Source organism: Carassius carassius, chromosome 29, assembly GCF_963082965.1.
Source record: "Carassius carassius chromosome 29, fCarCar2.1, whole genome shotgun sequence".
Lineage (NCBI taxonomy): Eukaryota > Metazoa > Chordata > Actinopteri > Cypriniformes > Cyprinidae > Carassius > Carassius carassius.
The window spans coordinates 20,850,950-20,863,122 of NC_081783.1; the positions used below are offsets into that span (position 1 = coordinate 20,850,950).

General features: G+C 37.6%; 1 protein-coding gene and 1 long non-coding RNA gene across 3 annotated transcripts in view; one reads left to right on the plus strand and one right to left on the minus strand.

Moving 5' to 3' along the window:
• Positions 1 to 12,173, minus strand: part of LOC132110186 (uncharacterized) — a 13,155-nt gene continuing 982 nt past the window's right edge. Inside the window, exons 3-4 of one of the 2 annotated variants that reach the window (XR_009424609.1) lie at positions 3,303 to 3,376; positions 1 to 119 (exon numbers count right to left, since the gene is read on the minus strand). This is a non-coding gene — a long non-coding RNA (uncharacterized LOC132110186). Of the gene's footprint in view, positions 120 to 3,302; positions 3,377 to 9,373; positions 9,682 to 12,173 lie in introns of those variants that run through there. The other variant, XR_009424608.1, reaches the window with a different exon arrangement.
• Positions 7,463 to 12,173, plus strand: part of myoz3a (myozenin 3a) — a 21,019-nt gene continuing 16,308 nt past the window's right edge. The window contains exons 1-2 of the mRNA XM_059516783.1: positions 7,463 to 7,872; positions 8,971 to 9,055. Of these exons, the coding sequence (XP_059372766.1) occupies positions 8,980 to 9,055 (76 nt within the window). The 5' untranslated portion in view covers positions 7,463 to 7,872; positions 8,971 to 8,979. The remainder of the gene's footprint in view (positions 7,873 to 8,970; positions 9,056 to 12,173) is intronic.

Here is a 12,173-nt window from a genome sequence, read left to right on the forward strand (position 1 = left end):
TACGACTCCTTAATGAAGTCATGAAGACTTTCACACAGCAGCCCGTACATCCTGACCACACGACACACGTCTTCAAATCCACACAAGTCTGAACGTCTGGACTCCAAGACTATCTCCAACTGTGAAACAATAAAGAATAAGGACACAAAAAAGGCAACATCAAGAGATCACTGTCCTTCTAAAATGTATAAATCAATCACAGTCAACACGTTTGTCTGCTCTTTCATGACAATGAAGCCTGAACAGTCTTATTGTCACATGAACTGACCTCCTATGGGATTTAAATCCTGCCATGATTCAAAACTGAAAATACAGTTCTGAAAGGTTGAAACTAAGTGTTCGAAAACTCAAAATCTTACAAAAAAAAGTTTTGCAAGATCGAAAAATAAGATTTGCAAGCTTGCAAAATGTAAAAAAAATAAAAATATCTATGCAAACATTGTTGTTTTTTAGATTTCCTTCTTCAGAACTGCAAAAATTTTTTTACGATGTTGCGCAAATAATTTTTCAGAGTTTTGAAACTCTGAAAACTGAGGTTCGAAAGGGCGAAGCTTATTACATTACATTACATTTGCACTCCTATTGCAGACAAGTTTTTCAGAGCCGAGTTTACAACACCCACTTTGCGGAGAAACGCCCACACAGTTGCGAGTTTGCGACTCAAGTGATTTGTGGCAGCGTTGTCACGCAGTTCTGCTCTGAAACTCTGAAACTCAGACTGAGCGAAAATTAAGCTTCGCAACCTCGCAACTAAAAAAAAGCCTGGAGGGAGGGCCTTCTGCTCTTGGCCAATGCTTTGCTGTCTGCTGACGTACAGTCCAATCACAAGTCGTATTTACTGGAAAGGTGGGATTGACCGACTGCTCCGCCAATAACAAAAGCGCACAGGATACGCAAAATAAACGGTCCTAAAATTTAAATTAAGGTTACCGACTTGTCGCTTGAATTCATTATACAATTGCCAGTAGCCACCGAGTTTACCACTGATAGTCCGGCGGTGCATCAGTATACACACTCACCTCACGCAGCGAACGACTCACTTTCCTCAACTCAGTTTCTTTTTCGGGGGGCGGGGGGTTGGTCCTGTAGCTAATTTCACATAATGATTACAATGGGGTTTTTTTTGTGCTGGTAGTAGGCTAGGACTTATCCATCTTCAAGAATCAGCTTAAATCACATCTCTTCCAAATGTATTTGACCTTCTAACTTTAACACTCACTATTCTTAAAAAAAGAATAATATTAAGCTTTCTATTCTTTTGTATTCTATCGGTTTTCTTTTATTATACAATTAACAAAGGCAAAAAAAGACCTCTAACTTTAGCTTGCTCTATTCTTTTTCTATTCTATCTGTTATCAGTATTTCTTTATTATATTATTTAAAAGCCTTTGTTACGTGTTAACTGAGACTTGTTATAGCACTTGTAGGCTATATTTGTTGTTTTTTTATTGCTTCCATTGTCCTCATATGCTGTTTGTGACGGATTGAGAGAGGATAGAGCTGACATTTTGAGTCACCGACTTTGCAAAAACCCAACAAAAACACGTCCTAAGAGTCCAAAAGCATCCACTTTGCAACAAAGCCTGTTGGAATTAATAAATACAGTTAGAATGTCCTTATAATTTAAGCCATGAAAAAAAAAATGTTGTACGTTTTCATATTCATTGAACATTAATTATTGAGTATCAGCACGTGTGCGAGCACAAATGTGCTATTAATTTTATAGCTACAACAGTGCATAGGAGCGCAACTGCCCGAGCGCTTTGGAAAGAAGGAGAAAGCGACGCGTTTTCCACACGTTTTTAGGCACGACATATGAACGGCCCTTAACACGGTGTTTTGTTCCTTGAATTCATCAGATTTTCAACGAATCAAGTGAGCCAGTGATTCAACAGTCCATTCAAATAGACTCTTTTGTTTCCTTTCTAATAGAATCAGCCGTTTTGAACGAAAATTTTGATTTGAACGATTCAATAAATAGCCTACTTAAAACCATGGTTTTGCTGTCACCTACTGGCGTTTTTATTGTCATCATTATTTTTCAATGACAGACCTAAACCAGACAAGTTGCAAGCACTAGCCTACTACCAGCACAAAAAAAAAAATCATTGTAATCATTATGTGAAATTAGCTACAGGACCAACCCCCCGCCCCCCGAGAAAGAAACTGAGTTGAGGAAAGTGAGTCGTTCGCTGCGTGAGGTGAGTGTGTATACTGATGCACCGCCGGACTATCAGTGGTAAACTCGGTGGCTACTGGCAATTGTATAATGAATTCAAGCGACAAGTCGGTAACCTTAATTTAAATTTTAGGACCGTTTATTTTGCGTATCCTGTGCGCTTTTGTTATTGGCGGAGCAGTCGGTCAATCCCACCTTTCCAGTAAATACGACTTGTGATTGGACTGTACGTCAGCAGACAGCAAAGCATTGGCCAAGAGCAGAAGGCCCTCCCTCCAGGCCTTTCTTTAGTTGCGAGGTTGCGAAGCTTCATTTTCGCTCAGTCTGAGTTTCAGAGTTTCAGAGCAGAGCTGCGTGACAACGCTGCCACAAATCACTTGAGTCGCAAACTCGCAACTGTGTGGGCGTTTCTCCGCAAAGTGGGTGTGGTAAACTCAGCTCTGAAAAAATAGTCTGCAATAGGAGTGCAAATGTAATGTAACGTAATAAGCTTCGCCCTTTCGAACCTCAGTTTTCAGAGTTTCAAAACTTTTTTTCACCTATTCGCACACCAGTTTTCAGATCACTATTTACAAGGTTTCAAATCTTGAAAGCAAACTATACACTGGGAGTTACAGTGACAAATTCGAAACTCTGAAAAAAAGATTGCACAACACCATAAAAAAAGAGTGTTGCACTTCTGAAGAGGGAAAACTCAAAAACAAAATTATGTTTGAAGAGATGTAATTTTTTTTACCACTTTGCAAGCCTGCAAAGCTCTGTTTTCAGAGTTTCAAAACAAAATTTCACACATTCGCACACCAGTTTTCAGATCACTATTTACAAGGTTTCAAACCTGGAAAACAATCTAATACAGTGGGAGAACACTGACAAATTTGAAACTGAAAAATTATTTGCGCAACATCGTAAAAAAAATGTTGCAGTTCTGAAGAAGGAAATCTAAAAAACAACAATGTTTGCATAGATATTTTTATTTTTTTTAACATTTTGCAAGCTTGCAAATCTTATTTTTCGATCTTGCAAAACTTTTTTTTGTAAGATTTTGAGTTTTCGAACACTTAGTTTCAACCTTTCAGAACTGTATTTTCAGTTTTGAATCATGGCAGGATTTAAATCCCATAACCTCCTGTCTATCCGTCTAAGAAGTTTGCAGCTCCTCCAGACACGGTCCCGGTCTTAATAACAGCGCAGGAGGAGCTAGAAACATTTTAAAAAGAGCCACACTTATACTATAAACTCTTTTGATCTATAGCACCTGGTGACTTTGAGTACTGACAGAAGCAGAACTCTCATGCACACATGCTGCTCTTTCCAATTTTACAATTGTATCATTAAATATAATGTGTGACTAACAGTTATTGTGTACTGAATGATTAATACATATCAAATATCATTGAAACATTTAAGGTCAGAAGGATTCATTTTTTTAAACAAAATTATTACTTTTACATAGCAAGGACACATTAAACTGATCAAAAATGAGTGACAGTAAATACATTTATAATGCTTTAATCAGTGCTGGCTAGTAACTGATCTGGATTGCGTAATTATATTCCAAAAATTAAGTACTTGTAATTAGAGTATATATTACATTTGAAAATGCTCATAATCTGTTACTTTTTAATGGCTTACATATTATTCACAAATTAAAATCTAGAAGACTTTAAGTGCGTAAAGGCCCCGATATACTTCAAACAAAACCGAAGAACAAACTGATATGACATAATTTCTAACAAAATCAGGTCACCAAAGCAAACTTTCTGGGGGAGTTAGTTTTGGCTCCTAAACACCTTTGAGCTTCCATTGGTCTGTGGCGGTTATGCAATCGGTGGGTGTGTTCCTCCACTTTCTTTGACGTGCGTTTTTTTCCCCCAGATAATAAGCCACAGTATGTTGAAAAGAACCTGAGGCCAAAAAATTATGATTTGCCAGAAGTTTTAATAGATGTGGTATTCCATGGTGGTCCAAGCATAGAACAACATCTCCTGAATACATTGGAGTGTCGAATAGCGGAGCTGGCACAAATATGTCCACACAAGAGGTCAGCCAAATTGCTACAGTGCCCTGGGGGCAGTTGGTGGGTTCGGTGCCTTGCTCAATGATCTCACCTCAGTCGTGGTATTGAAGGTAGAGAGAATGATGGTTATTCACTTCCCCCACAGACAATTCGTGCCGGATCTGAGACAACCTTTGGGTTACAAGTCCAACTCTCTATCCAATATGCCATGACTGCCCCTGTTAGCTGAAACCCTTGAAATATCTCTGAGGACGTTAATATTCCTAATAATTTAACACCACTTTAATGGTCACACTGACATGCAGGTAAACAAATAAAATAATTATATTTTTTAGATTTTAAGTGTTTACATTGTTTTTATTAAATTTTTATGACTTAATCTCCCATCGAGAGACCAAAGGTGCAGACCCCACAGCTCGGGCAGGGGTGCCATATCATCTTGTTTGCCTAAGAGAGGAGGTCCCGTCTCAGGGGGATGGGCCACGAGAGCAGCCAAGACAGCTCTGCGAACCAGTGTTGGTTCCTCCAGAGCGGGACCACTAACAGAACCTTTGTGTTTCTGTTCCCTGATTTACCTGATTATCTGTTGGATCAGGGCGACTGGATGAAAAGCGTAAAGGTGGAGGTTGGGCCAGTCGTACGCATCCCTGTCCTTTGAAAAATAATTTGGGCAATGAGAGTTATCTTCTGTGGAGAAGAGGTCGACCTCTGCCTTGCTGAAGATCTCCCAGATTCTTTGAACCATTTGTGGGTGTAGCATCCACTCTTCTGAGGGGACCGTGATCTGAGATAGCATGTCTGCTCCTTGGTTCAACCTGCCCAGCACATGAGTTGCTCTCAGTGAATGCAAGTTGAGCCGAGCAGAATGAAGAGGCGCTTCAAGACTACCCTGGTGATTTATATAGGTCACCAATGTCATGCTGTCTGAGTGGACTAAAACGTAGAGTGTCCCCAATGGTCTGGCAGAATGGTGCAAAAGCCCAAACATCCAGGCAGTTACTGTGAAGCCGACCCTTCTCTTTTGACCAGTGGCTGAAAGCTGGTTTGCTGTTGCACAATGCTCCCCAACCTGTGTTGAAAGTGTTGGTCAAGACCACCTTCCTTCTGCAGACCATTTCCAGGGGCATGCCCTGTTCCATCCACTGAGGGTCTTTCAAAAGGGTCAGAGCTGCTACGCAGGCCTGGTCCACCTTGATATGAAGGCGTCCAATTTCAGCCAGTACTGAAGGGGTCGCATGCGAAGCCAGCCAAACTGAAGTACTGGAGACGTGGAGGCCATGAGGCCAAGCATGCCACCATTGGCTCTAGTCTCCAGCACTTCTCCTACACCTTATCCTACTCCAGAGCCCCAGCCATCCCTCCTCAGTCGGACTTTTACAGTGGGAGGATCCACATACGTGTGGGCGGGATGTGCCTTGAAAAGTATGCTGTGTTTTGGTTTCATTTTAACACTGTATTCATTTTTTTGTTTTGTGTGTCTTAAGCCCAGTATATACTGTACGATTTCGGGCTGTCCCAGACAAATAATGACCGATGTGAAACAATCACTGTGATTTCTTTGGTCGTGGCTCCTAAACAGTGATCCTGCTATGTCTTTTGACTAATGATCATTTTCTGGCATTGTCAGAAATTAAGGATGATCATCTCACAGTTTGCTGCTATGACATCTACTGATTAGCCAGTAAACATGCAACATTAAATTGATCAACACAACACAAAGCACAATTTATCTTGCTCTATCTGTTTGCCACTAGCGGATGCTGATAATGACTTATGATTAAATTATTTATTTTTCTATACTAACTTACTAAAGTCATAGAATACAATTCAACACGTGTCATCATTGTACAGTCTATATATCCTAGATTATTAGATCCATGTCATACACTTTGATTTGTAATGATCTTATAAAACTGATGAAACTGCACAGACTGTAAAAGGCTTAAGTTTTACATCCTCCTTTGTCTTCTTTGGACACTAAAAGTGACAGTAATATTGTGACGAATTTAAATGCATTCATGCCACCTCTGAGCCTCATTAAACAGTTTATAAATGCCTATGCCTAAATGCCACTTTTGTGTTCGGTGCAATCTCTGTATTGCAAAGATTTTAATTTTGAATTTGGTTGATTATTTCATTTGATTGGCAACTTATTCTTCCTGATTGAGGCTCATTCTAATGGAATTTATTGTTTTAATTTTGAAAATATTCTAAATATAAGAACATGAGTTTTACAAAGAAAGACATTTACTAAGGCTATAAAAAATGTGATTAAAAAAAAAATACCCCTGCAAATCTTTATTGATTGATTATCTTTATTGTCATTGTACAAGTACAACGAAATTGAAGAAAAGCAAACCTATAAGGAGCAAAAAAAAAAAAAAAAGTACATTCACATTTCTGTCTGTCATTGATTTTTCCTAAGAGTTCTCAGAAAGTACAGTTTCTGGTGTGCCTTCTTGATGGTAGCAGTGGTGTTGTTGCTCCAGGTCAGGTCATCATCAAGGTGAACGCCCAAGAATCGGAAGTTGGAAGTCCTCTCCACACAGTCCCCATTGATTAATAGGGGTTGGATGTCAGTTTTCTTTCTCCTACAATCAATAATCAGTTCCTTGGTCTTGTTAATGTTCAGGGCCAGGTTGTTTTCCATGCACCACACTGACAGCTGCTTCGCCTCGACCCAGTATGTGGACTCATTTCCCCCAGAGATGAGTCCCACCATGATGGTATCATCAGCGAAGTTGATGATGGTGTTGCTGGAGCAGGTGGGGATGCAGTCATGGGTGTATAGGGTGTAAAGAAGAGGACTCAGCACACAGCCCTGGGGAGAGCCGGTGCTGAGGCTAAGGCATGAGGAGGAGTGGTGGCCTAACCTCACCTTCTGCGGGCGATCGGACAGAAAGTTCTTAATCTACAGGCAGAGTAAGATATTCCCAGGTCTAGCAGTTTGGTCACCAACCTGTTGAAGAGGATGATGTTAAATTTCGAGCTAAAGTCCACAAAGAGCAGCCGTGCGTAGCTCCCACACTGCTCTACATAGAACCGAGTGGATAGCCGTTGAGATGGCGTATAGCAACCATATAGAAAAGAGATTTTATATTTCTTTTATATCTCAATTGTGTTGCACAGAAATCAACCAGATCAAATGCAGAGCAGATTGGAAAAAGACATTTAAAAAATGATCTTAAGCTCTCAAATTGTGCTCGGATCAAACATCATAGATCTCAATACGAATTCAAATAACAGATCCTACAAACTTTCCCAAGACTAAATGATCCAAGCCTTTAGTCCTGCATTTAAGCTCAGGTCAAAGGTAAAGGTCCAGTTGTGACCCTGACAGTGAGACTAAAACATTGATCACATACAGTAGATGGATCTTAACCAGGACTGAGCAACGGTCTCCAGTGACAACAAACACAAATACACACAGACATACAACATAAAGACCGGTCCACACGCAAAACTGGCATCAGGTTTTTATAATGGGAGTCAGCAGAGGGGCATCAGGGACTAAATTCTTTGCCCCATTTAGCTCCTGTCATTTGGCTAAATTAGCAGTGATGATGTCATCAGGCAGGGGCTGAGATGAGTCTATAGAAACCAGCTTCATGCTTCTGCGCTCTCACACTCAGATCAGCAAACACACCAAACATCATCTTCTCCAGCACACATTCAGGTAAGCCAGAAACCCGCTTGTGTGTGTGTGTGTGTGTCTGGTCATGTAATCCGCACAGCAGCTGGGTAAATGCACAGTGTCCAATCAGATGAAATCTGTTTTAGCATGACAAAATGCTTTCCTGTACCTTCAGTGAGAACAGCCAAATTTAGTGGAGTTAAAACATTTTTTGAATCATTTGAATTAAAATTGCTCCAGTGAAAAAAAACAAACAAACCATGGAGTCAAAAGATTTTACATTAAAAAGCATGAATTATTGAAGTCATTTCACACCGAATATAATATTATAAAAAAAATTAACTTTCATTAGGGGCCAATATTTACCCTCTAGTGTTGACTTTTGGACATATTTTGGAAGAATTTTACCAAATAAAACACCCTGCATGTCATCTTCTAAGTGTCAAATATTAATTCAGTATCATTTATCATATTTACTGTTACCTAGTAAATCAACATGCAAGTCATATTTTATGCATACTAAAATTTTATTTATATTAATTGAATAAAATGTATTATTTTTTAATAAAATAAAATAAAATGTATTATTTTAATATTACAATATATTATTTTACATTGTTGTTTAATATTTTATAAATTAAAATATTATAAAAACATTCTAAAGAAATACACTGGATTTTATTATTTTATGCAATCTACTATTACAATTAGGGCTGGTAATCTAACTCGTTAATTAGATTAATTAACTATGGAGAAAAATAACTCGTTAAAATTATTAACGCATTTAACATACTTGCCCCGTCCCAGACCTATGTGGATCATCTGCCATTTCATACAGTCGACTAATGACTAATATGAGGCAGTGCAACAACTAACTGCATGATGGAGCCTAGAGAATATCCCTAAAATTCAAGATATGGGCCATGCCCCTGTTTGAAATTTTGTCTCATATTTACATCACATAGCTAAATAATAATAATATTAATAGTTATTATCATTAGTAATTGTTTAAGTTATCAAATGTATACAGTTGCATAGTATTGCTTACATATTAAATATAATAAAACTATTATTATTATTATTATTATTATTATTATAAGCCTGGTATGAATCACTTGCTGTGTTGTGATGTGTGTTCAGACCGAGAGGATGCAGACGGCACAACGTAGTCTCACCAAACAGACACAGCAGCAGGCCATGATCCTGAGCAGAGAGGCAAAGGGAGGTAACACACACACACACTCACGCACACACTATAGTTTCCATGTTTTGTGGGAACATTCCATAGACGTAATGATTATTGTATAGATTCATTAGACATGATGATGTTATACTGTAAAAACAATATTTTCTATTCCCTTACCCTAAACATATCCCTCACAGAAATCTTTAAAAAATAATAATATAATGTATGATTTATAAGCTATTTTCCTCATAACAACCCAAAAAAAAAAGACCCCACAGGGTCAAAATTTACTGATATTGGTATAACAGACTCACACAATACAGAAACACTTATATGAAACCCTATATAAGCAAAAAACACACACACATTCCTACAAAATGACATATCACAATTAATCAGGGCAATCATAAGGTGACTGTGGATGGACTTCAGTCTTGTAAGGACTCATATGAGAGACGGTGCAGTTGACTGACAGGAGCAGAACAGATCAAAGCAGATTCTTCCTCAGTCAGTTGAGTGATCTAAACGGAGGGAAGTCTCCACATACAAAACATTCCTCAAACTATCCCAGTGTCTCAGTATGTTTGTTTGCGATTTTCCATTGACGTAAGCCACAGTGTGTCTGATCTGGGCTCACAGAAACTCCAGCTCAGCTGAATCCAACTCTGGAGAAGGAATTATATAAGAATAAGCCACGGGCCACTGCTAGCTTGTGCCCTGGCAGGAATGCTCTCACTGATATGCCACTTTAGGGCAAGTCAAGGGTTCCACATTACTGCAGTCTAATAATAATCATCACTGTTACCCATATAACACAACAATCACAACAGAAGAACCCGAGAGCAATGACAATGCAAGAGATCGGATCAGTCTAAAAAGAGCATTTGGACAGTAAAGCCCCACTTAGAAATGACTGATATAATAAATGATCAGTCCAGACCTTAAACAATGAGACATGAGATGCCACAACCTTTTTTACACCACCATGCAATTTTAGGATCGGTACGATGTTTTTCATCTTTCTGAAAGAAGCTCAGCACAGCTGCATTTGTTTAATTTCATTTTTTTTTAAACTATAACATTGTGAAATATTATTGTTAGTGTAACATGTATTATATTACATTGTAAAATATTATTATTGCAATGTAAAATAATTTTAGAAATGAATATATTTTTAAATGTGATTTATTATTATACACAAAGCTGAACTTTCTGGAGCCATTACTGCAGCAGGTATATTATAATGAACTAAAACCATAAAAAAAATGTGTTACTTGAAATAAAATGTGTAATGTTTCTAAATAAAAATTACTTAGAAAAAATGTATAGGCTTTAAAATTAACATGCGAGCAGAAAATATAGAAATAAAAGCTAACTCAAAACTATAACAGTATTTTACACACAAGTTTTATAGAATTTTATTTATCAGTTTTTTTTCTTTCTTTTTTTGATCTTTATTTGATTATTGAATTCTTTATACATTTGGTTCAATAATAATAAACGAAACTTTATAAAACTGAACGTAACTTTTTCATAAACTATCAAAAATATCCCATTACAAAAGAAGAAAAACACAATGAAAATGAAAAAAATGAACTCAGTCGCACAAATTTAACAGGCTCTTCAAATATGCTTCATTCTTTGTTAATGTTTTTCAAAGATTCGTTTTCGCTAATCGTGGATTCTGAATTCATTGCCAGTGATCTACTCTGATTGGATAGTGAGCTTTTGATGGACAGGTGCTCTCTGACTGGGAAGTAAAGACGTCACTCAGTGGAGCGCATATTGGAAAGCTCTCGCGGTGATTCAATCTGGCCTCTACCGCAAAAATTCTTTTTCACAGACAAAGTGAAAGACATTTATTTTAAGCTCATACACAGGTTCTACCCTGTAAAGAAGTTTATACAAAGATTCAAATCTTACATTGATCTTACATGCTCTTTTTGTTGGAATTCTGAAGAAACTGTACACTCATGTCACTACACTCAGAAACTTTGGGATTACATTGGTGTGTTTGTCAACTGTAAGATTTCGCCAGGCTTCTCAGTACATATGAAAAACATATTTGGGTATTATGACTCTGACTCCATAAACGAAAATAACAGTTTTTATTAAATTTCCTAAAATGCAAATGCATTCACAAATGCAAATTCTCCAACTGTAAACCTGTCTTCTCTGTTTTGCTAAAAGAAATGGAAAACTATTTGAATGTAATTTCAGTATCTACTAATAAGAAAGCTATAAGGACTGTTAGATTTGCTCTGCCTTCGATCTCCTTGTGTAATTTTGTTTAGATTTTTGCCCTTTTTCTTTAGTTCTATTTTATTCTTTATTGTTTTTTGTTGTTGTTGTTGTTGTTGTTGTTGTTTTGTGGTTGATATTATGTGATGTATGTTTATACTTTTGTATGTTTTTGTTCTCCGCATTAATAAAAAAAGAAAAAGAAAAAAAGCTATTTTGTGTGCAATACGTCGTGCCTTGTATTACTAAATATGTAAATAATATTTGACCTTCGATCGTCTCAGTCTGTAAAGATGAGCTCTTGTCCTTCAAGGCAGCTTGAAGTAAGCTTGTGCTACTGAAGTAACCAATAACATCGATACAAGTTTTTCATGTTACAGTGTGCTACAGTTTGTTGCGGGTTATTATTGTCATTCAGTAACACAAGCTTACTTCAAGCTGCCTTGAAGGACAAGAGCTCATCTTTACAGACTGAGATGATCGAAGATAAAATATTTACATATTTAGTAATACAAATCACCGCGAGTGCTTTCCAATAAGTGCGCCACTGAGTGGCATCTGTACTTCCCGGTCAGAGAGCACCTGTCCATCAAAAGCTCACTATCCAATCAGAGTAGATCACTGTTAACCCCGCCCCCACGAAAGGTTTTTGTCAAAACACCAAACGAAAAACTGCGAAGCATAAGCGAAATCTGTGGCAATGAATTCAGAATCCACGATTAGCGAAAACGAATCTTTGAAAAACATTAACAAAGAATGAAGCTTATTTGAAGAGCCTGTTAAATTTGTGCGACTGAGTTCATTTTTTTTTTTCATTTTCATTGTGTTTTTCTTCTTTTGTAATGGCATATCTCTGATAGTTTCTGAAAAAGTTACGTTCAGTTTTATAAAGTTTCGTTCATTATTATTGAACCAA